Source organism: Spermophilus citellus, assembly GCF_964194105.1.
Source record: "Spermophilus citellus genome assembly, chromosome: 3".
NCBI lineage: Eukaryota > Metazoa > Chordata > Mammalia > Rodentia > Sciuridae > Spermophilus > Spermophilus citellus.
Window position 1 is genome coordinate 177,606,909 of NC_138184.1, and position 27,081 is coordinate 177,633,989.

General features: G+C 38.2%; 1 protein-coding gene across 1 annotated transcript in view; it reads left to right on the forward strand.

Moving 5' to 3' along the window:
- RBM28 (RNA binding motif protein 28) overlaps positions 1–27,081 on the forward strand; it is a 38,451-nt gene that overhangs the window by 2,200 nt on the left and 9,170 nt on the right. Inside the window, exons 2-18 of the mRNA XM_081285030.1 lie at positions 2,466–2,624; positions 2,952–3,046; positions 3,524–3,599; positions 4,218–4,310; positions 4,992–5,063; positions 6,182–6,410; positions 6,564–6,706; positions 8,792–8,864; positions 11,493–11,602; positions 16,712–16,785; positions 17,572–17,707; positions 19,171–19,235; positions 20,991–21,149; positions 23,000–23,149; positions 23,477–23,551; positions 25,730–25,986; positions 26,592–26,691. Of these exons, the coding sequence (XP_081141156.1) occupies positions 2,466–2,624; positions 2,952–3,046; positions 3,524–3,599; positions 4,218–4,310; positions 4,992–5,063; positions 6,182–6,410; positions 6,564–6,706; positions 8,792–8,864; positions 11,493–11,602; positions 16,712–16,785; positions 17,572–17,707; positions 19,171–19,235; positions 20,991–21,149; positions 23,000–23,149; positions 23,477–23,551; positions 25,730–25,986; positions 26,592–26,691 (2,066 nt within the window). The remainder of the gene's footprint in view (positions 1–2,465; positions 2,625–2,951; positions 3,047–3,523; positions 3,600–4,217; positions 4,311–4,991; positions 5,064–6,181; positions 6,411–6,563; positions 6,707–8,791; positions 8,865–11,492; positions 11,603–16,711; positions 16,786–17,571; positions 17,708–19,170; positions 19,236–20,990; positions 21,150–22,999; positions 23,150–23,476; positions 23,552–25,729; positions 25,987–26,591; positions 26,692–27,081) is intronic.

Sequence of the window (27,081 nt, forward strand, 5' to 3'; positions counted from 1 at the left end):
GCTGCTTTTTTGCCTTTTAGCAGAACAACTGGTAAGAACTGGTATCTTATGGACTCCCTTTTCCGCTCCGTGGTATCTATCTGAATATGTGAATGTGTGAATTATGTGTGCTAATAATGACCCCACTTTAACTTCTGTTCTGTTAATATCAGAAATTATAGTTATGATTGTCAACATGGCTCTAATTGTTATTCAAGTCATGGCAACTGCCTGATTCTTTTGTCATTCTAAGATTGATATAAGTGAATAAGAGAATGAGAGTGCTATATATTAATGTTTTTTAAACTGCAGATTATTATTCATTAGTGGGTCTTGTGTAGGTTTGACTAGGATTTTTTAAAAAATGAAGTAGAATAAAAGGAGTGCATTCATGTATGGTAAAGGATGAATATTTGGGCTGGGATATAGCTCAGTTGGTAGAGTGCTTGCCTGCAGAAATCCCTGGGTTCAATCCCCAGCACTACACACACACACAAAAAAGGATGAATATTTGCAAAACTTTTATTTTGGTTTTATATAAAGTTCCATGTGACAGTCTTTTTAGGGAAGAACATGCTATTGACTGGGAATTCTGCTTTGAGTCTTCAGAATATAGGCTATATATAACCTTACCTTAAATCTTTTGTACTTTTGTCTAAATCATTAATGACTTCTCTTATTTAAAAAATTATACACTTTCTTGTCCAGGCAGCTGGAAAATATTGGACAGAGTGCTGTAACTCAGTGGAATGGGAGGGGCGGGGGGTGAGGTTAGGTTTTCCCCAATAGTTGTGTCATGTCTCTTAGCTTCTTTAAGATGAGGTAGTTTCAAAGGGTTCTTATGAGGATTCTGAATGTATTTGAGAATGCTTTGTGTAGACATAATTATTGGGTATTGAACTCCTCCACATTTGAGATGCTTTATTTTTGGTTGTTTTCATTAGGAAGGGCCTTGATTTTTCTTGTTCTTATTCTTTGAAAGGCGAGTAGGCAGGCTTTTGGTGTGAGGGAATTCCCAGAGAAAAGAAGTGATATCCTTGTCATGGTATGCTTTCCTATTGTTAAGTGTCAACTTTAACCAGCTTATGTGGAGCTGCATCCTGTGTTACATTGCGTATGAATCTCTGGAGGAGATTCAAGTGTAGTTGAAAGGGAAGCAGAAGACAAGTTCTGTTTCTTTTGCAGGTAGTGGGTGGACCTTTTTAACACAGTAAATTACTTAAAATTGTATCATGCAAACTATGTTAAACCAAAATAAACATACCAAAAAAGGGCCAAGGTGGGTTACAGTTGATTTTCATAATTATCACCTGCCTGGTCCTAATATTCTTCTCTGGAATCCTGTGGAAGAATATGGGGCTGGAATGGAGGCATTAATTGAGCTACTAATGTCCTGTGTGACATTCACTTGCTTTCCTCTGTCTCAGATTATTCTTTGGGAAAAGGAACTTGCTGAACCTAATTTGCATTAAAGGTTTTATTTGATACTGAATAGCTAAGGCATTTGTAGTAATGGTAATAATATCTGCAGAGCAGTGTTTATTGTTTGAGGTTCTTTTGTCAGGGCCTTAGGCATTTGTTGTTCATCTATTCTAGGCATGCACTTTACTACTAAGCTACATCCCTGGCCCTGTTGCTGACTTATTCTAAAGAGGGACTGCAATCTTATATTCTGATTTTCAAAGTTACCATACTTACATTTCCTACCTTCCTTGGTGATCTTTCTTCCTATTTGATATTGAGTTCTTTGGGGACCTAATGTATATCATGGGTCCTCCAAATCTTTTTTTTTTTTTTTTTTTAATACTACTGGGGATTGAACCCAAGGGTCCTCTACACTGTGTTAGATCCCCAGCCGTTTTTATTTTGTATTTTGAGACAAGGTCTTGCTAAGCCCTTTAAATTAATTAATTAATTTTTTGATGGTGCTGGGGATCGAACCCAGGGCCTTGTGCATGCTAGGCAAGCACTCTACCAACTGAGCTATATCCCCAGCCTCTTTATTTTGTATTTTGAGTCAGTCCTTGAACTTGTAGTCATCCTGCCTCAGACTCCTGAGTAGCTGGGATTACAGGCATGTGCCACCATGCCCAGCAGATCTTTCATACTTTTAAGATTATCAGGAAAGGAGGAAAACAGGAACTAACGGCAAGATACCAACTTAGAAAAGAAGAAGAAACCTAACAGTTTCTGAAAAAGTGGGGAAGGGGTCATAGATGCCAGCCTTGTATCTTTCTTTCCTGAGACATTTGGTAAACTGATCACAAGGTTTCTGCTAGTGTAAGCCTTTTTTTTTTTTTTTGGTATGTTAACTGCAATTTATTATTTTTAAAAATTTGTTCTAATTAGTTATACTGACAGTAGAATGCATTTTGACATATTGTACACAAATGGAGTAGCTTAAGCCTTTGAGGATTTACTTATTAGTGTTCTTGGCTTGTGATTTTCTGTCCTATTCACCCTACTCACTTTTTTTCTTGTTCCAGGGAGTAAAGTGTGTCGAGGCTTTGGCTATGTCACTTTTTCCATGCCAGAAGATGTTCAGAGGGCCCTCAAGGAAATTACTACGTTTGAAGGTTGCAAGATCAATGTGACTGTTGCCAAGAAAAAACTGAGGAATAAGTCGAAGGAAAAGAAGAAAAATGGTGAATTTCTAGTAATTGAAGGGAGTTTCCCCCCAGGTTGGAGAGCAACACTATGAAAATGAAAGAGGCATAGCAGCCTTGGGTAGGCTTTAGAACTTAGAGCTCCTTGAATTTGTTTTTGATATCCAGAATCACCTGGTGTATTTTGATATTCATTTGAGTCCTTTGCTTCCCCCTCAGCTTGGAAAATCTGGTGTTCCTGGTTAATATCATGCTTAACGTTGTGGTAAATGCCATCTGTTACTAATAGCTTTTGCCCTGTGATGTCTAACCTAGAAGTGATTCATTTTGGAGCTTAGAGTTATTCCATGCCTTTTATATTTTTAGAAAATTCGGAGTCCCCAAAGAAGGAACTGAAGCCTAAGAAAGCCAAAGTGGCAGATAAAAAAGCCAGATTAATTATTCGGAACCTGAGTTTTAAGGTAAGTGATAAAGTACTTAACTTAGTGCAAATACCTTCTGAAAATGTAGAAAGTGGGTTGCTGTATGTGTTCTGGAGGCAGTTGGAGCCAAGGTATGCTCACTGGTAGAGCTCCTTACAGGATGGTATAATTTGGCTTAATTCCTCCTGGGAATGAACCTTAGCCTACTAACTTGAAAAAATAGGCCTGTATTAACAATAACTTTTAAGGACATTGAATGGTAAGATGCCCTCCTTTTTGGGAAATCTGCTATGAAGGAGAGTGGAAAAACACTCTGACATCTGCCTTTTTGGCCCCTTGGATACAAAGTAAGATGTCATCAATTCAGAATTGTTTTGATAACCTAGTTTCTGAAGTAAAAAAGAAATAAAATAAAAATATTCATATTATTCTTAATGAATGATCTTTGTAGTCGATGCTTCATGTTTATTTGATGAGATAAATTTCTTATTTTTTTTTCTTCACCTTTGGCTATAGTGTTCAGAAGATGACTTGAAAACAATATTTGCTCAATTTGGAGCTGTTCTGGAAGTAAATATCCCAAGGAAGCAAGGTACTAATATCAATTTTCATCTGATGTCTTTTTCCATATTGCCTTGAACCAGAAATACAAGCTTCATGTCTTACTCTTTATCAGCCCTAGATGTATATCATGGGTCCTCTATACTTTTTTTTTTTTTTTTTTTTTTTAATGGTATTGGGGATTGAACCCAGGGGTCCTCTATACTGAGTTAGATCCTCAGCCCTTTTTATTTTTTATTTTGAGATAAGATCTTACTAATTTGCTAAACCCTTCTTATTTTGTATTTTTTTCCTTTTTTTGGTGGTACTGGGAATTGAATATGATGATAGGCTATTTATGAAATGTCTTGACACAGAACTTGGCAAGTAATGAAAACCCAAGTAATAGTGCTAGTCCCTTGATGGTTTTTAGTTAGATTAGGATTAATTTTAGAAGATTAGTTACTTTTGCTTTTGACTTCTTGGCTCTCCTCAAGCATGAGTCAGGGTTCACTTAACAAGAGAATATAAACTATTGCCTTTGGGAAGGGACTACCTGGCTGGTTGTTGGGATTTGGGCCATTTTGTCAGCCCAGGTTGCTCTGATCTCCTCCTTAGTGCTTTGTGGCTCCACACTGCTGCCTCTAAATTTTTTGTACATTTTATATAGACGGAAAGATGCGTGGTTTTGCTTTTGTTCAGTTCAAAAATCTCCTAGAAGCAGGAAAAGCTCTCAAAGGAATGAACATGAAAGAGATAAAAGGTAAGTTTTCTATAACCATACCATGACCCAGATATTTCTGGTATTTGGGTGAATTAGCACAGTAACCCACTTTCAACATTTTTTTAAAAGGTGTTTGCACTGTGGAGAGTCACTACTAGCTGTTTTGGTAAAATATTTCTAGTGCTTGATCTTGAGGTTAAACTTGACAGAATACATGCTAGGATTCTTGTCTTTATTTGGTGAGAGTATCCTCTTAAATTTTTAATGAAGAATGTCCTGGAAATAATCACTGATAGATGCAGGTTGTATCTAGATTCCTCCTCTTGGTTGTGACTACTATTCAGCATTCATGGGCTATTAAACTCACTGAGGCTACTCAGGTACTGTGCCTAAGGGATTTTCTAGCTTTTGAGTAGGGTGCTCATTAGTCCAGAATGCCTGTTTTGCTACTTGCTGATTTAACTGGAAACAATGTTCTAATTCTTCATTTTTTTTCTCCTTCATCTTTACTAAGGTGTGGTGCCTGTGATAGGCAAAATTTGTAATTGTGAAAATGTTTTAAGAATTAAAAAGAGCAGCTAAAGTTCAGTCATTTCTGAATTGGTATTTCCTTGTCTCCACTGGTTCCATTACTATCTTTCATGGGTTGAAAGTCACATACAGGAGTAGGGATATTAAGGAGGAGGAAAGCCTTGCTGATGCCACTTTCCTATTTGACAGGGCGGACAGTGGCAGTGGACTGGGCCGTGGCAAAAGATAAATATAAAGATACAAAGACTGTTTCTGCCCCAGGTAAGGCATTGGATAGGAGGGTTGGATATCCTGGATGAGAGTGTGAAAAAAACTCTTGTGTTTATGTGTTTATGCTAAAAGTATGAAGGAAACTGCTTGTCAGAGTGAGAATATTGGGCTGGAGACATCAAAAGCAAAAGAGTAGGCAAAAAAAAAACAAAAACAAAAACGAGCATTCAGGAAAAACTCTGAGTTCCTTAGGCTCAGAAATGAGCCCAGAGCTTTGTGTCACTTCATATCAGACCATCTGGTGATTTGATACCAAAATAAGATCTTTTTAGTTCTAAGCACACTCATGGGGTATGGACATGGGTGAGGAAGGGCCCGAGTTTATTGTTCCCTGTACTTGCTCTCTTTTCCCAACTTTTCATGGGAATGATGAAACGTTCAGAATAGAGAAACTTGAAACTTGAATTTCATTTAGAGCATAGTTGGTTTTTGAGCCACCAGGGTCTCAGAATAGATCTCACTGAGATTGAAGTTTATGCTTGGTCCTCTGAGTGATCATTGTGCTGGGTATAGTATATAAGTGGTGGGCTGTATGGAGAGGCTGAGCTGCTGTTCTCTACTTCTAGGGCAGGTTAACCTTCAGGCTTCTGAAGATGAGACAAACTCTAGAGAAATCTGGTTGATGAGTGTTTTGTTTTTGTTTTTCTTTTTTTCCTTCCTCAGCTTCATTTCTTATATATAATTGTCTCTTGGTACCTATGGGGGATTGGTTCTAGGATCCCCCTCAGATACCAAAATTCTGGGATGTTGAAGTTTCTTATATAAAATGGTGTAGGTTTGCATGGATTCTACAGTATCCTCCCATGTATTATAAATAATTTCCAGACTACTTTTAATACTCAGTACAGTGTAGTGCTGTGTAAATAGATGTTATACTGAATTGTTTTGAGAATGATTACAGAGAAAAAAAGTATAGTTTTGATCTATGTTTAGTTGAATCTCAGGATGTGGAACCAGTAGTTATGAATGGCCTACCATACAGTCAAGAAAAATCTATGAAATTCTGAAAAACCAAAGAACTGGAAACTTGGAGTATTAGTTGCTCCAGTTAAAACAACCTTGTTTTGGCTATTAGAGAAATTCCTAACTTTGTTTACCTTCCTCCATAGATGAGGAGAAGAGTCATAAACCTAAATGTCAGGAATCAACTAAAAAGAATAGCAAGGTGGAAGAGGAAGAAGAAGATGATGATCATGATGATGATTACGACAACGACGATGATGACGACAATGGAGATGACGATGATGATCATGATGATGATGATGAAGAAGAAGAAGAAGAGGAGGAGGAGGAGAATAAAGAATCAAAAATGACCAATCATGTGCAAATTCAGAAGAGGTAAGCAGTGAGCCTGTTCTGAGACAATAGAGGAAGATACAGGATTGTCCCTGAGAGGGAGAATTTTCCTGTCTTCCTATAATTATCGTGCATAATGAAGTGGAATAGCCATGAAACAACTCAGATCCTTAGGTCTGAACTATGTCATTGCAGAGCAATCAAGAGAGCAGCTCCCGAAGAAAGTAGTGAGGAAGACCACTCTGATGAGGACAGTGACCTGGAGGAAAGAGATAGCATTGATGGTGGAGAGGAATTGGCACAGAGTGATAGCAGTGCTGAAGAAAAAGAGGATGAAGGTTTGCTTGGATCTTCATAAATAATAAGTTATTGAGACACATTACATAATTTCTGCCCCCTTCTCTTTAAATAGGACCCTAAGTTGTTCAACCAAATTTATGTTTAAATGCTGAAAAGGAAACCTTTATGTTCCTTTCTTTTTAAGGTTTTTTTTTTTGCTTGACATTTAATTTTTGTTTTCAAAATGAATTTAAAGTGGTGTTTGAGGATTAAGACTCTTTCCTGGGCAATTTAAAACCTAGTTTAATACTGAGATACTAAAGTCTTCATTGTCCAAATTGAATAAATAACTGGATAAATAGGATATATTGCAAAGTGGTGTCAAACAACCTTTTTTGGAGTTGAGATGGGATAAATGATTGAATAATGAACTCAGGCTGCCATGACAAAGTACCATAGACTGGGAAGCTTAAACATGAGATTTATTTTCTCACAAGTTCCAGATCAAGGTGCTGACTGATTTAGTCTCTGGAAAGGTTCTCTTCCTGGCTTGTAAAGTGCTGCCGTCTCACTGTGGCCTCATATAGCCTTTCCCTGTGTGCTTCAATGTGGGGAGAGAGAAAATGAGTTCTGGTCTTTCTTCCACTTCTTATAAGGACACTAAACCTATTGAATGTCCTCACTTAGCTTTAATTAACTCCCCAAAGTCCCTATTTCCCAATACAATCACATTGGGTATTAGGGCTTCAGTGTATGAATTTTGGAGGGACACAGTTCAGTTCATGTGAAGGACCTCTGCAAGCATTTTGTAAAACTGTTAAAAATCTGTATTGCTACCTTGATTGAGAGTTAACTCATTTATTGAGGAAGGCAAGTCATTATAGAAAAAGAAATAACCAAGAACTGGACCTTTGGCTTGTCTAGTTGGACATTTTTATTCAGCTCTTTGACTTCCATATTGGTTTGACCATATGAGAAATCAGAGGAAACAAGATTTTCTATGAGGTTGGAATGGTAGCCACTTTAGAATTGAAACTTATACACTGAAAGGACCATGAGACTCTGCGTCCTACATCCCAGATTCAGCTGTCTCTGACCATTCTTTCACCTGAAAAACTTACAGGACTAAACTATGATAATGAGAGCAAGCCAGAAAATACAGTATAGAAGAGTATAATGTGGAAAGTAAAGTTCTTCAACAGTCCTCCTAATAATTCCCCAAAGTAACAACTGTTGTTTCTTGTATAATTGTCTGGAAATTTCCTGTGTACACACAAGTATATATGTTTATTCTTCAAAATAAGTATTGAATATCCCTTATATCTAGATCCCCAGCCTCTCAGGGCACACCCCCAGAGACAACCAGTGTTACGTTTCTTATGGATCTAGAGAACATTTTAACATAGTTATAAGCAAAAACACATATATTCTCTCTCTCTCTTTCTCTCTCTCTCTCTCTCTCTCTCTCTCTCACACACACACACACACACACACACACACACACACACACACAATATAACATGTTTATGTGTATGTTTTCTCCTTAAAGATCCTACATGTTTGGGACTGGGGTTGTGGCTCACTGCCAGAGCACTTGCCTAGCATGTGTGAGGCACTGAGTTCTATCCTCAGCACCCCATATAAATAAATAAATAATAAAGGTACATCAACATCTAAAAATTATTTTTAAAAAAGAAAAAGATCCTACATGTTTTATATTTCCAGAAAATGTACATTATCACAGTCTTATATAGGAATGTAGTTTTCTCACATCTGCACTACATTGGATTCCATGTCTTTTTGGTTTTGCCAATCTGTTGGTGAAAGTAGTCTTTCATTTCTTGTGCAGTTTCTCTTCTCTTTTCTTGTGTTGGAGATTAAACCCAGGGCCTTGTATGTGCTAAACACATGCTCTACCATTGAGCTACATCCCTGCCCCTTTGCTATATTTTTCCTTAATTTTGAGTTTGAACATCTTTTCATATATTTAGCTGCATATCTTTTGTTCACCTTTAAATTTTTTTTTATTAATTTATGCAAGATCTTTACATATTTAAGAAGTTAGCCCTTTGTTATATGGCTTGCACCTGTACAGTCTTTTAAAATTAAACCTTAATCACTACTCATTTTTCTTTTTACCTTAGATATACACGTCTCAAAGAAAAAGAAGAGGAAATTACCCTCTGATGTGAGTGAAGGCAAAACTGTTTTTATCAGGTATGCTTTCTACCTAGAGAACTGTTGTTTTCATTGCCTTGACAGATTTTCTCTCTTCCTTTTTTCTCCCCCTCTCTTCTCCCACTTACCCAACTCTTCTCCCCACTTCTTCTTTTTACCTCTCTTTTTTCTTTCTCCTCCATCCCATCTTCCCCTCCCATCCTGCTCCCTCCTGTGCTTGCTTCCTTTGGGCAATATTCATGTTACCAAGCCCAGAAAGTTACATGCTATAAGACCATTAGGACATCACATCTGATCTGGGAATGTACCTAACAATGGGACATACAGGAGAATCAGAACTATAAAGCAGAAAGTAAGGAGTGGCAGGGGTCCGGATATTTTGTCCTCTTTAGATTTCATTCTTTGTAATTTGGGTGGCATTATTTGGAACAAATTAGCATCTCAACTGTTAGGAACATCTTGGTTCTGGCCTTTGTTTTAGAGGGAGTAGTGGGGTGACACACTTGTCACAAATGATTTTTCTCTCCATACTACCTTACCTTTTAAAGCAGTGTCCAGAATAAGTAAGACATGCTGTTTCCAAGAAAACGTGGTGGTGTGAGATGAGGGTAGAACTTGGTCTTATTGCACATTTGTTGTTGCTATTTCAGCCCTACCAACAGTAGATTGACGTTTTTATAGTTCAGGATATCTTCAGTTCATCTCAAGCATGTCTTCTAGTCCTTTCCTTAGTTCTAGTGCACTAGGCTCATTTGGGTCTACTTTTAGAAGTATGTATTTTATTCTCCTGTATAGTCTTTTAATATTGTTTTTGTTATATAGGTAACTTATATGTTCATTGTAGAATATTTGGCAAATACATGAGCAGGTAGAAAAAAAAATTAAACCTTAATCACTACTCAGAAATCATCCCTACAGATGCCCACATAAATATTTTTACAAAGATGAGTTTGGCCAAAACTGGCTATTTCCCATTTCTTGCTTAATAGTAACTTATATTACTATTTATATCTTTCCATAGTTTTTCCATTTTTTTAAACTGCAAAATTTGGAACTTCCATGTAAATAATTTTGTATTACAGAAAGGAGAAAAGTTACATTCAGAAGACTGTGACCTCAATACCAAGGATTCCATTACTTTTCTGTATGTGTTTTAGTTAATAACTTAGGGAAATAAAGGGGTGAAATAGGATGTAAAGGGGTTGGATATACATGATGAAGCAAATTAGAAGAAATAATGTAGATATATCCTCTATATATCTTATTATAGAAAACTTCTATTTGATTATCCCATAAACTAGAATTAGTTATGGGGTTATTTATTGAGTATAAGCAAAGTAAAATTGTTGCAATTACTAGGAGCTATTTTTTATAACCCTGGAAGGATGTGCATAGCTGGAGAGATGAGGAATCTTTATAGTATATCAAAATTTAGGAGAACAGAATCTTCCAGCATTTGTAATTCCATCAGAAGAAATAAGTACAGGTTGAGTATTCCTCATCTAAAATGCACAGAACCAGAAGTGTTAAAAAAGATTTGAGTTTTTCAGATTTTAGAATATTTGCATACATTTTACCAGTTTAGTGTCTGTCTCTAATCCAAAAGTCCAAAATCCAGAGTCCAGAAGTTTTTGAGCATCATGTCAGTGCTCAGAAAGTTAATTGGTATTTGGGTTAGAGATGCTAAACATGTAATTAATTATTTTTTTTTTTTAGCTAGTACACTTTATTATATTTCTATTTCTGTTATTATGAAGGAGTTTCTGACTTTTATAGAATTTTAATAGAAACCTAGATTTCATAGAAACACAGAAGAAAAAACTGTCTAATCTGGGGTGAGAGGGACAGAACTTTTTCTCACTAGACTGCTGTAGTAAGAGAAACTTTGGTTGTAGTAAGAGAAACTCATTTTGGCCATCCTGAGTGAAAAAGAGAGTTTGTGGGATAAACACAAGGGTGGCTTATAGAATCAAAGTTGTCAAAGAGTGGACCTTAAGAAGCTTATGAGAATCTGGGTAATTCTAGGACCTTGCTGCTGGCATCTGTGGGTCTTTTCTGTAGCGACCCTGCCTTTTTTTTTTTTTTGGAATAGGTATAACATGTTATGTAAAGTACATTACTAGTAAGTGAAAATTTTCACATGTATATATTTGTACAACCACCACCTAGGTCACTTTGTAGAAGATTTCTAGTACCTTGGAAGTCTTGGTTGGGATACTGCTATTTTGAATAGAATTCAAGTCTTCGTATATGTCTATTTAAGTTTCATTCTCTGCTAGAGAATCTGATTGATATAAGAAAGTCCCTTGGGACCAAGGGGCATAGTTATATTGCAGAAGCCTGATTATTGGAGTCCACCCCTTCTGTATTGGTGCTATTTCTGAACAAGGAAGAGTGGTTGTGAGCAGTTGTGTTCATTCCCCCCCCCCCCCCCCATGGACAAAAGCAATTCTCTGAGCCTCTCATTCACACAAGTGAGGAAACTGCCAGAGAGGCACTAGAGAAAAGGGCCCAGGCCTTCTCCCCTTCTCTGCTCCTCTCTCCCCACCCCCTCCTTCTCTCCCTCCCTCTTTCCCCGTATAAATGTTTAATTCATTTACTTTGTAGTGGAACATAGATCTCACTTTGTAATTGACCTTTCTTGTGACCTTCTGGTTGTCTTCGTAGAAACCTGTCCTTTGACTCAGAGGAAGAAGAACTTGGAGAGCTCCTCCAGCAATTTGGAGATCTTAAATATGTCCGCATTGTCTTGCATCCAGACACAGAACATTCTAAAGGTATTTGCCACCAGCTGGCCATTGCCATGGATGTTGACTGGTCCCATGAAGGCATAATGTGTACCATTCTGAGGTGTCCACAGTCTGTTCTGCCTCTGGCTTCCTTAAGCCCAGGGATGTTCTGAAGTTATCTTCCATGATGTCAAACAGTAGCTTTAATGGTGCTGCCAGCCATAATTTTATGTAAGCTTTTTAAGCCCTTGCTTATTTACTTTAGGGTAATGAATTCCATTTGTTGTTCTCCTTTGAATTTCAAAAATGATAACATCTCATAGGTATTTATCATTCCACATTGCTTGAAAGTACAGCGCCCCCTTCTTTTGTTAGAAATGGAAGCTGACAGAGAAACTTTGTTGCATGGCAACAATCAGAAAGAAAACTATGTAGCAGGAGTGCTGCCTGAGATTTTTTTTTTCCCCTGAAATTATGTTGTGCTCCAAAGGTTAACCTCTTATTGTAGTATATCACTGTTAAATAAGGATTTTCAGCCCATTCTGATCTTTGTCTTCTTGGATTGCATTTGTTCTTCTAAAGCACTGGATTCCTTTGAGATCTAGCAAAAGATAGAAACTCTCCAGAAAAATGCTACTTCTGAGGGTGTGGGCTCTTTAGAAATTATCCATAGATTAAGAATATGTAGTCTAAACCTTATCTTCCAAATTGATAAGACTATCATTTTTTAAATTTTTACTCAGAAAAAGAAATATAAATATGTCAGAACTAAACAGCTTTCTGGAGATTAGGAATATAATCCCAACCATGCCACAAATGAGTTGGGTGATTCCTGCCCCTCACCCCCATCCAATCTGGGTGATTTTGGGCAAATCACTTAACTACTGTGGGCTTTATTTTTTTCTTTTAATCTGTAAAATGAATGGGTTCAACTATAATAACCACTTAGGTGTCTTCTGCCTAATATTCAGTTATTCTTCTTGGACCTTCTTCATTGCCAGTGTTTTTCTAAAAATGGGCAGCTAGAGTTACTTAGAATATTCCAAATATGGGTATGATATTGGTTTACTTTTATGGTATTTAATATCTTTTACCCCTTCTTGAGTACACTAGTATATTGGGTTGATATTTTCAGAATGTAGTTTACATTTGATTTACTATATGTCTTTTGGGTGTGCTGAGAGCCATAGCCGAGTCAGAATGACGCATGGCATTTTTGCCCGGCTGTTTGTGGTAGGTGAGCTCCCTGCTGGTTAAGCAGAACCACTGTTTCCTGAAATTCTTTTTTCCAATTCGAGTTCTTCCCTGAGCTCTTTTATTCATTTCACCTTCTTTCAGGTGCACAGGCTCGCTTGTACTACTGGACTCTTTAGTTTCAGTCGATGAAATTTCATCCAAGAACTTTTTAACTGCTATAATATATCCTTCTTCTTGAAACATTTTGAAAAATTCACACATGAATGTCTCTTTGAAACTTGACTTGCTTTTAGAAAGGCTCCCCCAGCTTCCCAAAGTTTGAATAGTTTTTGAGATGAGAGTTAATGTCCTAATTGTCTGTGCATCTGGATGATGAGGTTGAAAATGAAAAGTATGAGGTGATACTACGGCTACAGCAAAGAAACGAAGAAATACAACTGCTCACTGCAGAGTACTGAACATGAGGGTCATTAGGAAATCTATGAGTAGCCATTTGCCTTAGAGAATAAAAGATATCACACATTACAGTGGGGCAGCTCATACTTTATCTTACAATTGTACTAAATAACTTGTCCACATAGTAATACAGATTTTCCTTATTGTTTTCTACATTATCTCCCTCTTTCAATTTAATAGGATCAATTTCACAGGATTTTGAGGATTCATATATCTCATCTAGAGTAGATTTTAAGGTTACTTTCAGGTAGTGCCCTCCCACTATTTTCATCATCTCATCCAGACATCGGGTAGCCAGAGAGTTTCCTCTAAAAATTGTGTTTGCATCTTGGGTATCCTTCAAGTTTAATTCCGCCACTGCTGTGACAAAAGGAACAGGTTTATCATGGTGCAACAGCAATTGTACAAGAGGCAAAACTGCATCATTTTTATATCGACGTATTTCACCCAAAATGTAAGCAGCTGAGGCAGATATTGGCTGAACATCTGGTGATTTTTAGCAGCAAAGTTTTCAAAGGACCATAGTACTCTGAAGGAAGCACATAGTATGCATTGTGAACTATCTGTTGGTGCAGCAAATTGTGGTAGTGCTGGAGTATCTTTGCTGATGGTGTCACCGGTGGTACAGTTTTTCCAAAGGAGCCGTCATTTGGCTTGGTGTTGTGGCGTTCTGCATCCTCCTCCCTTCTGCTAGTGATGGTCTAAAATTTGGGAGCCAACAGAGGTGAGGCAAAGAACCTCATCCCCCCACTGGTGCATAGGCCTATCCACAAGTATGGCTGTCTGCTGGACCGGTAGTCAGTGACAGGTAAGATCCAATTGCAGTGGTACCAACCTAAGACAGGAGGCTGACGCCTTGAGGTCAGCTCATCCGATGACGGGTAAGGACCATATGTAGTATTGGACAGCCTAACAGGCACGGTCCCTAAGCCACAGCTTGGTGTTTAATTAAACAGAAGGGGGGAGATGCTGAGAGCCATAGCTGAGTCCGAATGATGCGTGGCATTTTTGCCAGAATGGAGTGGTTGACGCCAGCGTGCCATTGAGATGATAATGGTTATGTTAAGCTGTGTATTGGATTGTATATTAGACCCCTGCTGTTCACCTTGGCCTGCTACTTTGGAGTTCTCTTGGCGATTCCCGGAGAGTTCCCATTGGTTGGGGAAGTGCCGGAGGAGGGATTTCCGGTTGGTGTGGTGTGTGTGTGTGTGTGTGTGTGTGTGTTATGTCATGTCCCGCATGCGTGTTCGCGGGAGTGCGGAGAATAAAGGAGTTCCTGTTTTGAAACTACAAGGCTGTGTGGCGGCTTGGTTATTTTGTGCCCAGCCAGACTGCAGCATGGGCTATTAAAGTTAACAGAATTAATGATCTTAAAAACATAATTTTAATTTTTTTTCTTAATGTATTATCTTTTCCTAACTCATATTAAATTTTTCTGACATCTGTTTTGCCTACTCAGGCAAACTTGTGCTCCTTCTGCAGTGTATCCCCCTCAGCATGCCATTTCATTGCATAGAAGAGCTAAATATTATCTGAAATGTTAAGACTGAACCCAGTACTGACCCTGGAAATTTTAATGATAAAATCCTTATTAAGGGAAAAGTACTGGGCTGGGTCTATAGCTCAGTGGCATAGTGCTTGCCTACCATGTGTGAGGTACTGGCTTCGATCCTTAGCACCACATAAAAATAAACGTAAAGTAAAGGCATTCTGTCTATCTATAACTACAAAAAAATTTTTAAACAGAAGTACTGTCAGGTGTAGTGACACACACTTGTAATCCCAGTGGCTTGGGAAGCTGAGGATTGCACATTCAAAGCCAGCTTCAGCAACTTAGCAAGGCCCTGAGCAACTTAATGAGACTCTGTCTCAAAATTTTAAAAAAGGGTGGGGGTGGCTGATGATGTGGCCAGTGGTTAAGTGAGAGAGAGAGAGAGAAAATACTCATTTTCTTTAAATTGGTTGGTTAGGTCAATATGCCTGTTAGAAATCTTTCCCTCTGTATTTCTTTCATTATACTTGTTCTATAGTACCCATGGGGGATTAGTTCTAGGACCATGGCATATACCAGAATCTGTAGCTACTTAAGTTTCTTATTAAAAACATGACGTTGGGGCTGGGGATGTGGCTCAAGTGGTAGCGCGCTCGCCTGGCATGCACGGGGCACTGGGTTCGATCCTCAGCACCACATAAAAATAAAATAAAGATGTTGTGTCCACCGAAAACTAAAAAATAAATATTAAAAAATTCTCTCTCTCTCTTTCTCTCCCACTCTAAAAAAAAAATGATGTAGTCTTTGCATACAATCTGTATATTGTAGTATTTGCATCCTCTGTATTTTGTAAATTATCTATAGTTTAGTTGTAATACCTAATATAATGTGAATAGTTGTTAAACTTTATTATTTAGGGAACAGCAAGCAAAAAAAGTCTGTGTTCAGTATAGACATTTTTTCCCCCCAAATATTTTCGTTTCTTGGTCAGTTGACTCCACTGATGTGGAACTCGTGATGCAGAGGTCCAACTGTGTTTGTTATTTTGTTGGGTATTTATTCATACTGTACACTATGGTGGTGGTTCTTAGTCCTGAGATGTTCACTGTGTTTGGGAAGATACCACCTGACCAATGCTGTAAGAGAGAGATGAGTGGAGGACAGGAGCTGGTGGGGACACAGAAGTAGGAGCAATCAGCCTTGTTTGGAGCAGGCAGAGACAGCCTTACTGAATGGTGACCCTTGGGTTGGCTTGCCATTTGTGTCCTTTCAGTTAGTTTGCTACCATTTATTCCTGTCATAGGCAGAAGATAATGCCCCAGTAGTTCTAGGAAATATGGGAGTGTTTTCATATATGGAGAATATTTAAAGTTTAAAAAGTGCTAACAAAATATAACAACTATATCTCTTCTTTTTCTTTTTTTTTTTCTTTGCTTTAAAAAGCTGCTTTATGTCAATAGTTGAAATTTGGGCTGATGGCCCTTCGTCTATCCAATGAAAGTACTTTATGGTGATTCTAGAGCATAAACCCAGAATTGAGCTTCTGGATTCTGGTTTCTTGGGATATTCATGTAATGGAGGCCTTTTTTACCCCAGGAGGTATATCTGATGCCTCTCAAGTGACTGAGACAGTGAGATGTAATTAATTTCGGGGCTAAGTGGTTCCTGCTTCATCTTTTAGTCCTCTGATAGGCTCTCAGTAAGTACAGACGAGTTAAATATTTACCTGAAATTTCTCTATCATTTTATGTGGATATTATTAAGGAGAAAAGTGTTGAGACTAAAGTTCTAAGATACGTTAAAAGAATATGAAGGGAGTAATAAAATTTTATTGAGAGGAGTAGATGTGCTGTCATTCGATTTTGACCTTCACTGCCTCTTGGTACTTAATAAATGGATGCTACTTCTTCCTCCCTTTTTGTGCCAGGCTGTGGCCATTTGCATTATTGTCTTTGGTTTACTGGTGGGCTATGGGAGTTTGTGATTTCATTTAATTTTGTGTCTTTGTGCAGGTTGTGCATTTGCCCAGTTCATGACTCAAGAAGCAGCTCAGAAATGCCTTGCAGCTGCTTCTCCAGAGACTGAGGTAAGGAAAGCTTTTCTTTTACCCCATAATGTAGGAGAGAGTGACTCCTAGGGGCAAGATCTGGTGTTTACACAAAGTTTCATTATTTTTGTTAATGATGCTGCTGCTGATAAACTAGCACTTGGTGCATGTTAGGCACTGAACTTTACATGCATTACCTTATTTAATCATTGTGTCAGCCCCATGAGGTAAATAGGAATATTATCCCTATTTCTTGGACAAGGAAACAGGTATAATAATTTCTCTAATGTTTATCAATTGCTGTCTATGTGGCCTCTATCCTAGGCTGATGACATGATGTGTCATGAAGGTATTAAGACAATCTGTGAAATGGAATACATATTTGAGAAAGTGTGTGGATGATTGAGAATTTTTTCTGTGTTATGTAACCAAGTATATATTGTTTTGAGATAAAGTTATCCTGTATTGCCATTATCCCTTATATTTTCTAGTTACTACCATTTTACTAACTTTCTTTAGAATACTAAAAATTAACCTGATTGCAGTTCATTTTACTCTATTTTGGCCTACTTTGGAATTAATCATCTCCCCTAAAGTAAATCCATTACTGTTGACTGCCCTCAGTACACACATGACCTTTTGCTTAGCTATACTAAATATTATGAGGGTCAGGGATCCACTTGTGGACAGCTGGGATGAAATATCCTGGGACTTGACTTCCACAATATAATTGGGGTTTTCTGATTCCCTTTGCTTGGTGTTCCTTGTCAGGTGTTCAGTTTCTGCTTGTTGTGTATTTGAAGAGAGGGTTACAATCTGTTACAGGGTGGTGGCCTTAAGCTGGATGGCCGGCAGCTCAAGGTTGACTTGGCTGTGACCCGTGATGAGGCTGCAAAGCTTCAGACAAAGAAGGTGAAGAAGCCAACTGGAACCCGGAACCTCTACTTGGCCCGAGAAGGCTGTGAGTAGTGGAAAGGAGATGTGAACTAGGCTTCTGAGTAGCTGGCTCCATGCCATGACATAATCCAACAATTGTATTTTGGTGCACATTAAAAAAAAAAAATTTCTTCCTAATTGTATTGTCATTCCACCTTACTAGTTGTGGCTTTCTGTTAGAAAAACTTCACCCAATTTTTAAATTAACTGATCCCATTCTTTTTTCTGCCTGATTGCCTTTAGACGGTTGTTTTTTTTGTTTTGTTTTTTGGGTTTTTTTTGTACTGGGGATTGAACTCAGGGATACTCAACCATTGAGCCACATCCCCACTCCTGTTTTGTATTTTATTTAGAGACAGGGTCTCACTGAATTTCTTGGTGTCTCGCTTTTGCTGAGGCAGGCTTTGAACTCACGATCCTCCTGCCTCGGCCTCCAGACCACTGGTATTATACATGTGCACCACTGCGCCTGGCCTTTAGACTTTCTTAATGGAAGATTGGCAAGGCAAAGAGGGAGGAAAAGAATCTTTGATTCTTGACATCATTTCTTTTATTTTTTTAGATGCTAGGAATTGAACCCAGCAATTGAGTCTTACACATGCTAGACAAGCAATGTGCCAGTGAGCTATATCCCTAACCCCTTGTCATCATTTTTTTTGAAATAGAGAGAGAGAATTTTTTTTTAAAATATTTATTTTTTAGTTTTCGGTGGACACAACATCTTTTTATTTTTTTATGTGGTGTTGAGGATCGAACCCAGCGCCCCGCACATGCCAGGCTAGTGCGCTACCGCTTGAGCCACATCCCCAGCCCCCCTTATCATCATTTTTAACAAGAGGTGTTCTGAAGGCGTTGAAAATTATGACTAATTGCTCTTTTGGATTATTCATGGATTTAAAGTGGGCATCTAGTACCTTTCCTTAATGTCAGGAAGGTAACCAGAATTTAGCATAAGTTAAAAAAAAGTCCTTTTTTATAGGTCACATGGTATTTATCAGCCTGCTTCCTGCATAGTCTCAACTAGTAATGTTAGGCTCTTAGCCTTTGATCCTAGACCTCTATAACAATGGGTGTGTTCTCTAGTCTGACTTATCTCAGTGCTTAGTGATGGCGCCTGGTACATGAGAAGCAGCTAAGTTTAAGGGGCTGGTTATAGGTGGTATGTTCATAATCCTTACATTGTACTTATTTTCAGAACTTTCTCCAGGTTTTTCAGTTAGTATTGTGCCTATATATGAAACTTCTTTGAAGGGAGAAAAGGAAGAGAACAAAGTCACAAAATATTGAGAGTTTTAGTCCTTAAGAGTAGCTCTAAGTCTAGAACTTAGCCCTGTAGCCTATTTTTGGACCTGACCAAATGATAACATGTTCTGGCCAGCACAGTCCTCTGGGCCCTGTACAGAGTTTGCATCATTCAAATCACATTCCTCCTGTTGCTCAGTGAAAATTCCCTTGGTGATATCTTGGCCTTTTTTCCTCTTTCTGCAGTGATCCGTGCTGGGACGAAGGCAGCCGAGGGTGTGAGTGCTGCTGATATGGCCAAACGAGAACGGGTAAGCAGATTAGGCACCAGCCTACTTTTAAGGCTCCATGGTTTAAAGTCTGTCAAAAACAATTATTAGATGCAGTATTATGTGCCATTATAATAATTGAATCTTATTTTTGTTTTCCTAGTTTTTCATCAGTAAGCATCTGCTAAGAAGCACACTGCTGGATCATGCAGTAGTACATGTAAAGGCTATGTATAATTGTAAATGTAGAGTAGCTTCAGAAAGGAAGAGCTATATAGGTTAGAGTATTAGGATAGGGAGGAGATGTGGGTTTGGAAGGAGCAGCTAAGATGTTAGTGGGGAAGGGGTGATAACTCCAGTTTATAAAATTGTTGTAGTAAAATTCTATATTATAGGAGTTTCCACTGTTAACTGATAGCTGATGTTATGGCGCATGCCTGTCATTCCAGCAGCTCCGGAGGCTAAGGCAGGAGGATCACAAGTTCAAGGCCAGCCCTAGCAATTTAGCAATATCCCATCTCAAAAAAGGGCTGGGGATGTGGTTCAGAGCCTCTAGGTTCAATCTCCTATAAACTGCGCCCCCCCACCCCCAAGAAAAAGCATAACCGTTAACAGCATTAACTGTGAAACCTTAAAGTTTGGGAAATAATGAACAGAGGTAAGGATATAATGACAACCAGAAACATTGTTTCTTTTTTTCAGTGTGCACAGGTTTTATACTAGTGTTCAGTTTCTTTTGTAGTGAAATCAAGAAATCTTGGTATTTGAGGGAACATGGTGTGCCCTTTTCTGACTAAAATGCAATAATGACATATTGAATTTTAGAGCTAATTTTGAAAATTAGGTCTAAATCCAGTGAAAAGTTCACTGGATTATGTGTAGTAATTATAAATTCACAGCAGGCACAGCTTTTCCTGGGAGAAAAATAGTCTGTTGAACTTAGACATGATAGCCTTTTCAGATGTCCCTTTAGTATTCATTTTCAGAGTATTTGTTTATTTTGCAATTTGTATATACCTTTACCAAACAAGGAGCAGCAGGACTGAGAAGACTTGATAAAAGAGAAAAAATTAACCGAGAGCTTTTTATCCTATTAACCTAGTTTAAAAAAACAAATTAGCAGAAGAATGTCATCCTTCATTTTGTTTCATAGGCAGGTCACCCAGGGAACCGCTGTTTCTGGCAGTGTAGTTGAGGGAATTGCTGCTAGAGCAGAATTTGATTTTGTGGTCATGGATGTGTCTTTGCCTCAGGGTGGCAGAGTTGAGTCAAGATACTGTTCTATGCTTTAAATAAGTCCTATTTCTTTTTGGAAGGAAGCTCCAGATAATTAGTTTGAGTTAGTGGGTAGATGAGCACTGGGCATAGACATTAGCCACAATATTCATTCTTTTTGCTCTGGGCAATATTTTGAAACAGGGATTTGTATGTGTGTGTGTAAGTAATCTAATTTTGGTCTCATATTAGTGCTGAGAGACAGACTATATTTTATCTGCAGTTCCATTTTGTGAACGAAAAATTGAGTCTTGAAAATTTCATGTTTTTTCTCTAGTTGGACAGCTTTCTAGTTCAGATCTGATTCCAGAGCCCATGATCTTTCCACTACCTACCCACTGTCTAACCTCCTTAAACTTTTCTTTTCTTGTACTGGTTATTAAAAGGCTTTAAGGTTGTTAGTTTTCTTTCTTTTTCTAAATATGATTTTGGGATGAGGATCATGGTTCTTTCCATCTATAGAATTTATGTCTGCCTTTTTAAAGGATGGGTTCTACTGTTAACAATTTGTGATTTTTTTAGTTTGAACTACTGAAACATCAGAAACTCAAGGACCAGAATATCTTTGTTTCCCGGACCAGGCTTTGCCTGCACAATCTCCCAAAGGCTGTGGATGACAAATGGCTCAGGAAACTGCTGCTGAATGCCACTAGAGGGGAGGAGAGGGTGCGCATCAAGGAGGTGAGAGTTGCCCCATGCATTCAGAACTTCCATTCTCATCCTGGGTTTATTAACTGTGTATTTCTGGCTAGGATTCTGACATATTAACAGATTTTCTTTTTAACACAGTGTCAGCATGTAACACTGGATTCAGCAGTCATTTTTGTTTTGTCTGTCTTATGAGAACTGTCTTCCATCTGACCAAATTACAGCAGAATGTGAGGAAGTCTCTATCCTCGTGAATTAATTTAGCAAGCATTTATTAAATGCCTGCTATGTACTCAGCATCATACTGGGTGCTGTAATGTGAATTTTCTTGCAGAGAAAATAATTTTTGTGCTTTGCTCTTTAGAAGAGCATTTTATTTCTAGTTAGGGTCTTACTCAATGGAAAGAGTCCCTAGTACCCCATGTTGAGCAGAGGGGCCATGCATGTCTTCAATAGTTCATACTAGGTCTTGGTTCAACTCCACATGAGTGCTGAATCCTCTCCTCTGTGTCTCTTTCATAGGACTTACTGTTAACACTGGCCTGAAAAACCAGACTGAACTCTTCGAGAGCTACTGTTATTATCCCCAATCCTTGGTATAGCACATAATAATTTTTCATTAGTATTTATTTTAAAAGTACCACGGCCAATATTTGGGGTCTGCTTTGCTCTGTTTTATCACCATAAACCGTTTTAAGCACTGAAATCCTCTTTAAAATGTATGTTGATATTGGGAAATGATGTGAGAAAGTGTGAATATATCAGCATATATCTCACCAACATTCCTAGTAAAACTGCTAGAAGTGTTACTGGCTTAGGGTCCATGCCAGTAACCTCACATCAACTTCCACAATACTTAGTGTCTATATATTTAAAACCTGTGAGAACGTAGCAAAATCTCTGTATTCTATAATGTGTGCATTATATTGGATTTTTCTCTTTATTCTTTGGTTTATATAAGTATAGTGACTCAGTAAGACATTAAGCATCTTGAGGACAGGAACTCATTGTATACTTCTCTTGATTCCCCACTGGTGCACACAGTAATATCTAGACACACAGTGGATACTGAACAAAAATCAAATATAGACTCCATGTGTTCCCAATACTTAGACTTCTCCGTTATAAGGGAATGACAGCTTTCAGGAGTAATTGAATATAAATGGTCAGTTTTCTCATTATATCCTACCATACCTCAGTGGTCCCAGTACTTACCACATCTTGCTTAAGAATTTAGGGAAAAATCATGCCAGAGAGGATCTGATTTTGAGCAGAGAGCTGAAACTTCTTTCTGTATTTCTGAGTCTAGAAGTTGGAAGGCTTGCTCTCATACCAGAAATGTCTTTCTCACCCAAAGCCACTGGCCTTCCCTCCTTCTTTCAATAAGTCCCTTCCTGGGCCTTGCTTTAGTGATGAGATCTATGGACAGTTTTCCATCCACAGTGATAAATTGTTATTCAGTGTAGAGTGTCATATGCCTCTCAGCTTGTATATATTGTGAATAGTTAACTGCTATAAACTTGCCTTGGCAAGTTTTATTGTATTTATGTGCTTATTTGTGGGTCTGTGTTGATGTCTATAAATTCTTAGTAAATAGGAAAATAATCTGCTCTCAGTGGGTATATTCTAATTAGATGGACACTTAGAAATATTATTTTAGTATGTTTTTTATGATGGTAGCATAAATGATTCTCTTTTTATAAACTTATTTTCTTCTTTTTTGTGTGTTTTGCTGGGGAAACTCTGCCTTCATGCTAAACAAGCACTGTACTGATCCATATTCCCAGGTCATAAGCTCATTTCTTGATTTTGTTAAAGCAGTTTATGTCAGGCAAGGCTTATCATTAAGTAATTGCTGTTTCTTTTTCGCATTCTACTCATAGTGTAGAGTGATGCGAGACCTTAAAGGAGTTCATGGAAAAACAAAGGGCCAGTCCCTGGGCTATGCCTTTGCAGAGTTCCAGGAGCACGAGCATGCTCTGAGAGCCCTCCGCCACATCAACAACAATCCAGAAATCTTTGGGACTCAAAAGGTAAGCCTCATCCTTCAGACAGACTTGCTTCCTTGGAGCCACCTGTGGAAAAGAATAGCTAGTGGATGGGGTGGAGGAGGAGATATGAGTGGTTATTCCAGGTAGTAAAATGATTATAAGGAGCTCTCAACTGGATAGACTGCTTGCAGACTGGCTCCTTACCTTAAAGTAGAGCAAGTGAGTAGTAATCTCTGGTTTGTGGGGGTAGGTACTTACTCACAGATCAAGTCTAAATTTGCACTGGGTTCAATCCCCAGCACCCCACTCCACCCACCCCACCCCCCAAAAAAGTTTAATGAATGTTGTTCTTATCTCTTTCTGTCACAGAGACCAATAGTGGAGTTCTCTTTGGAAGATCGAAGGAAACTTAAAATAAAGGAACTAAGGATCCAGCGCAGTCTGGTAAAAAGAAAACTTAATATTTTTTTATAAGGACAGTTATTTAAACTTAAAATTTCTTCAGTTTGTGCTTCTGCTCCCTTAGAGCAATTCTCAGCCCAATTAAGGTTATTCACCCTTCATTTTCAGTTCCCTAAGGCTCTTTAGGCCATTTTCTCCTCTGCTGGCTGTCTTGTGATAGCTCCATAGATAAAGGGAGGATGGAGGAAGCAGTCAATAGTTTGTGTATAGGTTTGTGTGGGACATGTCAAATGTAATGGATGTTGTTATGGTTTTACATTAATGTAGGTTTCAGTGTCCCGTCTAGAATTCTTTTTTCTTAGATAGCTCCAGAAACATGATGCCTGCTGGTTTTAGAACTTTTTGTGTGTGTGTGTGTGTGGTGCTAGGGATTGAACCCAGGGCCTTGTGCATATGAGGCACGTACTCTACTAACTGAGCTATACCCCAGTCTCTTTAGAACTGTTTTTAATCTAGCATGGTAAATGGAAGATAGAGATTTGGGGAAGTTTGAACTTTTGCTTCTTTCTTGCTATATATTCCTTGGTAAGTTATTATCACTCAGAATCTCATTTTGTAAAATGGGTTGACAATATCTGCCTCACTTGGCTGTGAGGATTAAATGAGATGACACTTGTCATTGCCTACCTTACTGCATTGTCATTCTCCTGCCCATCTTCCTCTTATAGCTCTTATCAGTATCGTACCTTAACTTGTATATATAGTGAATATTCATAGTCTTTGTGGTTCTACCAAGAGCATGACTAAGAGATGAGCAATTTTAGTGTTAAGACAGTGACTCTGGGTTGGAGAACTTGGGATCTGGCTATTGTTCAGGTTAATTTTGTTATTACACATGATAGAATTATTTAATGCCTTTAGCCATTGCTTGATTAGTGACTCTTAAGCTGCTGGCTTTGTTTTTTCACATTGTTCTTTGCCCTTATTTACATATTACTCTTTCTGTGTAAAAATGCCCCTTTCAACCTTAACTCAAAACAGATACTTTTTATTTCCATATTCAGATCAAATGAGTTATGTTCTTCCACCTCTCAGATAAGTCCTCATTACTTTAACTTTCTTAAATGACTTTGTTTTTTACTTTGCTTTATTTGTGTATGCGTCTCTAATCTCCATTTATTTTGTTATATCTATAGCTTCACTATTTAGAAATAGACTGGCATATAATCAGTGTTGGTTGTAATTGTACCTATCTGGATATTTTAAGGTGAAAGGGCATAATAGCAAACTGCTATTGTTACATTATTTTTCTTGAATCTTCTTTTTCTTTGACTTAATTACAAATAAATCTGTAACATTCATTATGTCTTCCTTTGAAGCCATAGCATCTTTTTTTTCTTCACTTCCTTTATGTCTTCTCTAATGCTCTTCCTTTATCTAGATCTGAGTTTCTGATTTGTGTCATTTTCCTTCTCTCTGAAGAAATTTGTTTAGCATTTCTTACAAGGTAGGTCTCCCAGTAACAAATTTCCTCAGAAAGTCTTTATTTCTCCTTCACTTCTAAAGATTATTTTGTTGGATACATAATTCTAGGTTGGTGATTATTTTCCCTCAGAATTTTGAATACCCCACTTTACTCTTTTCTTGTTTGCATGATTTCTGGAGAGAAATTCAGTGTTTAGTGTAATCTACCCTTATTCCTCTAGAGATAAGATTTTTTCTTTTTGTTTCTTTCAAGGTCTTGTCTTCAGTTTTTTACAATTTGACTATGATATGCCTAGGTATGGGTTTTAGGGTATTTGTTTTTTTCTTAGCTCCTATATCTGTTGTTTTATGTCTGTTATTACTTTTTTTAAATCCTTAGCCTTTACTACTTTAAATATTTCTTTTGTTGCTTGCTGTCTTCTCTTGGTATTCCTCTTTCATGTGTGTTATCCATTTTGTACTCATCACTGGCTTTTGAGTCTTGGGCAAGTTACTCTATGCCTGTTTCTGTGTTATGGGAAGAGTGATGGTTGTTTTGTGTCCCCCACCCAGTAACTATCTGTTACTATAGTAGGGCTTGTGAACTGCTTGTATTTATTTTTCTATAGTCTCCAACCGTGTGGGGAAAGTATTCCCCTTCTTTCACCAAACTCACATAAAGCTCCACTTCTGCTGAGTATTTCCAGCAAACAAACCTTATCCAGAAACCAGATGGCAGTTTCTTGTTTTATGCAGCAAAAAATGAGTTTGAAGCCTGCAACCAGTAAGCCCCAAAAGGAGCCAAAAGAGCCTAGAAAAGACAAGCAACAGAAGGCAGCCCAGACTCACACACAGGAACAAAGCAAGAAACCCCCAGCCCAGAAGGGAAAGTCAGGCTCTACCTCATGGACAGGGTTCCAGACCAAGGCTGAAGTGGAGCAGGTGGAGCTGCCTGATGGAAAGAAGAGAAGAAAGGTCCTGGTGCTTCCCTCACACCGAGGCCCCAAAATTAGGTGAGATGCAGGAGGGTGGCATGGAACAGGGCAACTCTGGGCACATTTGTTTTTGTGCAGCTCTTTTCCCTTCTGTGGCATTTGTTTGGATGAAAGGGATTTTTAGTGCTATGCTGGTTCCACATGGGATTAACACACAAGTTTTTCTACACCAGCAGAGAAGTTACTCTTGGATCAAATGGCAGAGAGAGCCTCAGAGGAGCCTTCCAGGGCAGGCTTTTATGCCATTTTCTCTTTTGAAGAGCTTCCTCCTGTCCAGATGGCTAGTTCTGTCAGCTGAAGCCATATACTTGAAGCTCACCTGTAACTTCTGTTTGGGGTGCCAGATTAGTGCTATGTGTAAATGTAGATTTTTATAAAATATTTAGTAAGTAATGAAGGTCTTTGTCATTCCCATGATTTAAACAACAAAACCTGATAAATACACAAATGTTGATCCTTAGGATCATCTGTTCCAGAATCCCATTTTAGAGTGACTCAACTTATCCTGGGCCTAGAAAGGGTTTGAATAAAAAAAGGAATTTATCTCTGGGACTCAAGAGAGCCCAGGAATACCAATTAGAGGAAGGACTCAGGGTGATATTTAATTGGACGTCTTATTTCAGGTTGCGGGACAAAGGTAAAGTGAAGTCCCTCCCTCCCAAGAAGCCAAAGACTCAGAAAAACCAGTGGAAGCAAGAGAAAAAGCAGTTATCTTCCAAGCAGGTGAGTTCTTCAGGGTACACACTTTATGGTGAGTCTCCCAGGCTGGCAGCACTCTCAGACCTGGGTTAGTTGAGCAAATGTATTCTGGATTGCAATTGCATAGGACTACAGCACTGTCACATCTACTGAAATTAATAAAAACTTCTTAATATCATTTAATGCATAGCCCATATCAAAATTTCCCTAATTGTCTCAAAAATATTTTTTAATGCTTGGATAGCCTTGGTCAGGATCCATCAAAGTTCATATATTACCTTTGGGTTTTTTCTTCAGTCTTCTTTTATTCTGTAGTAGCCCTCTTTCTTTCCATGCCCCCTTTTTTTTCCATGCTGTTAATTTTTTGGAGAATCTAGGTCATTTGCCCTAAAATATAATTGATTTTGAGTTTAG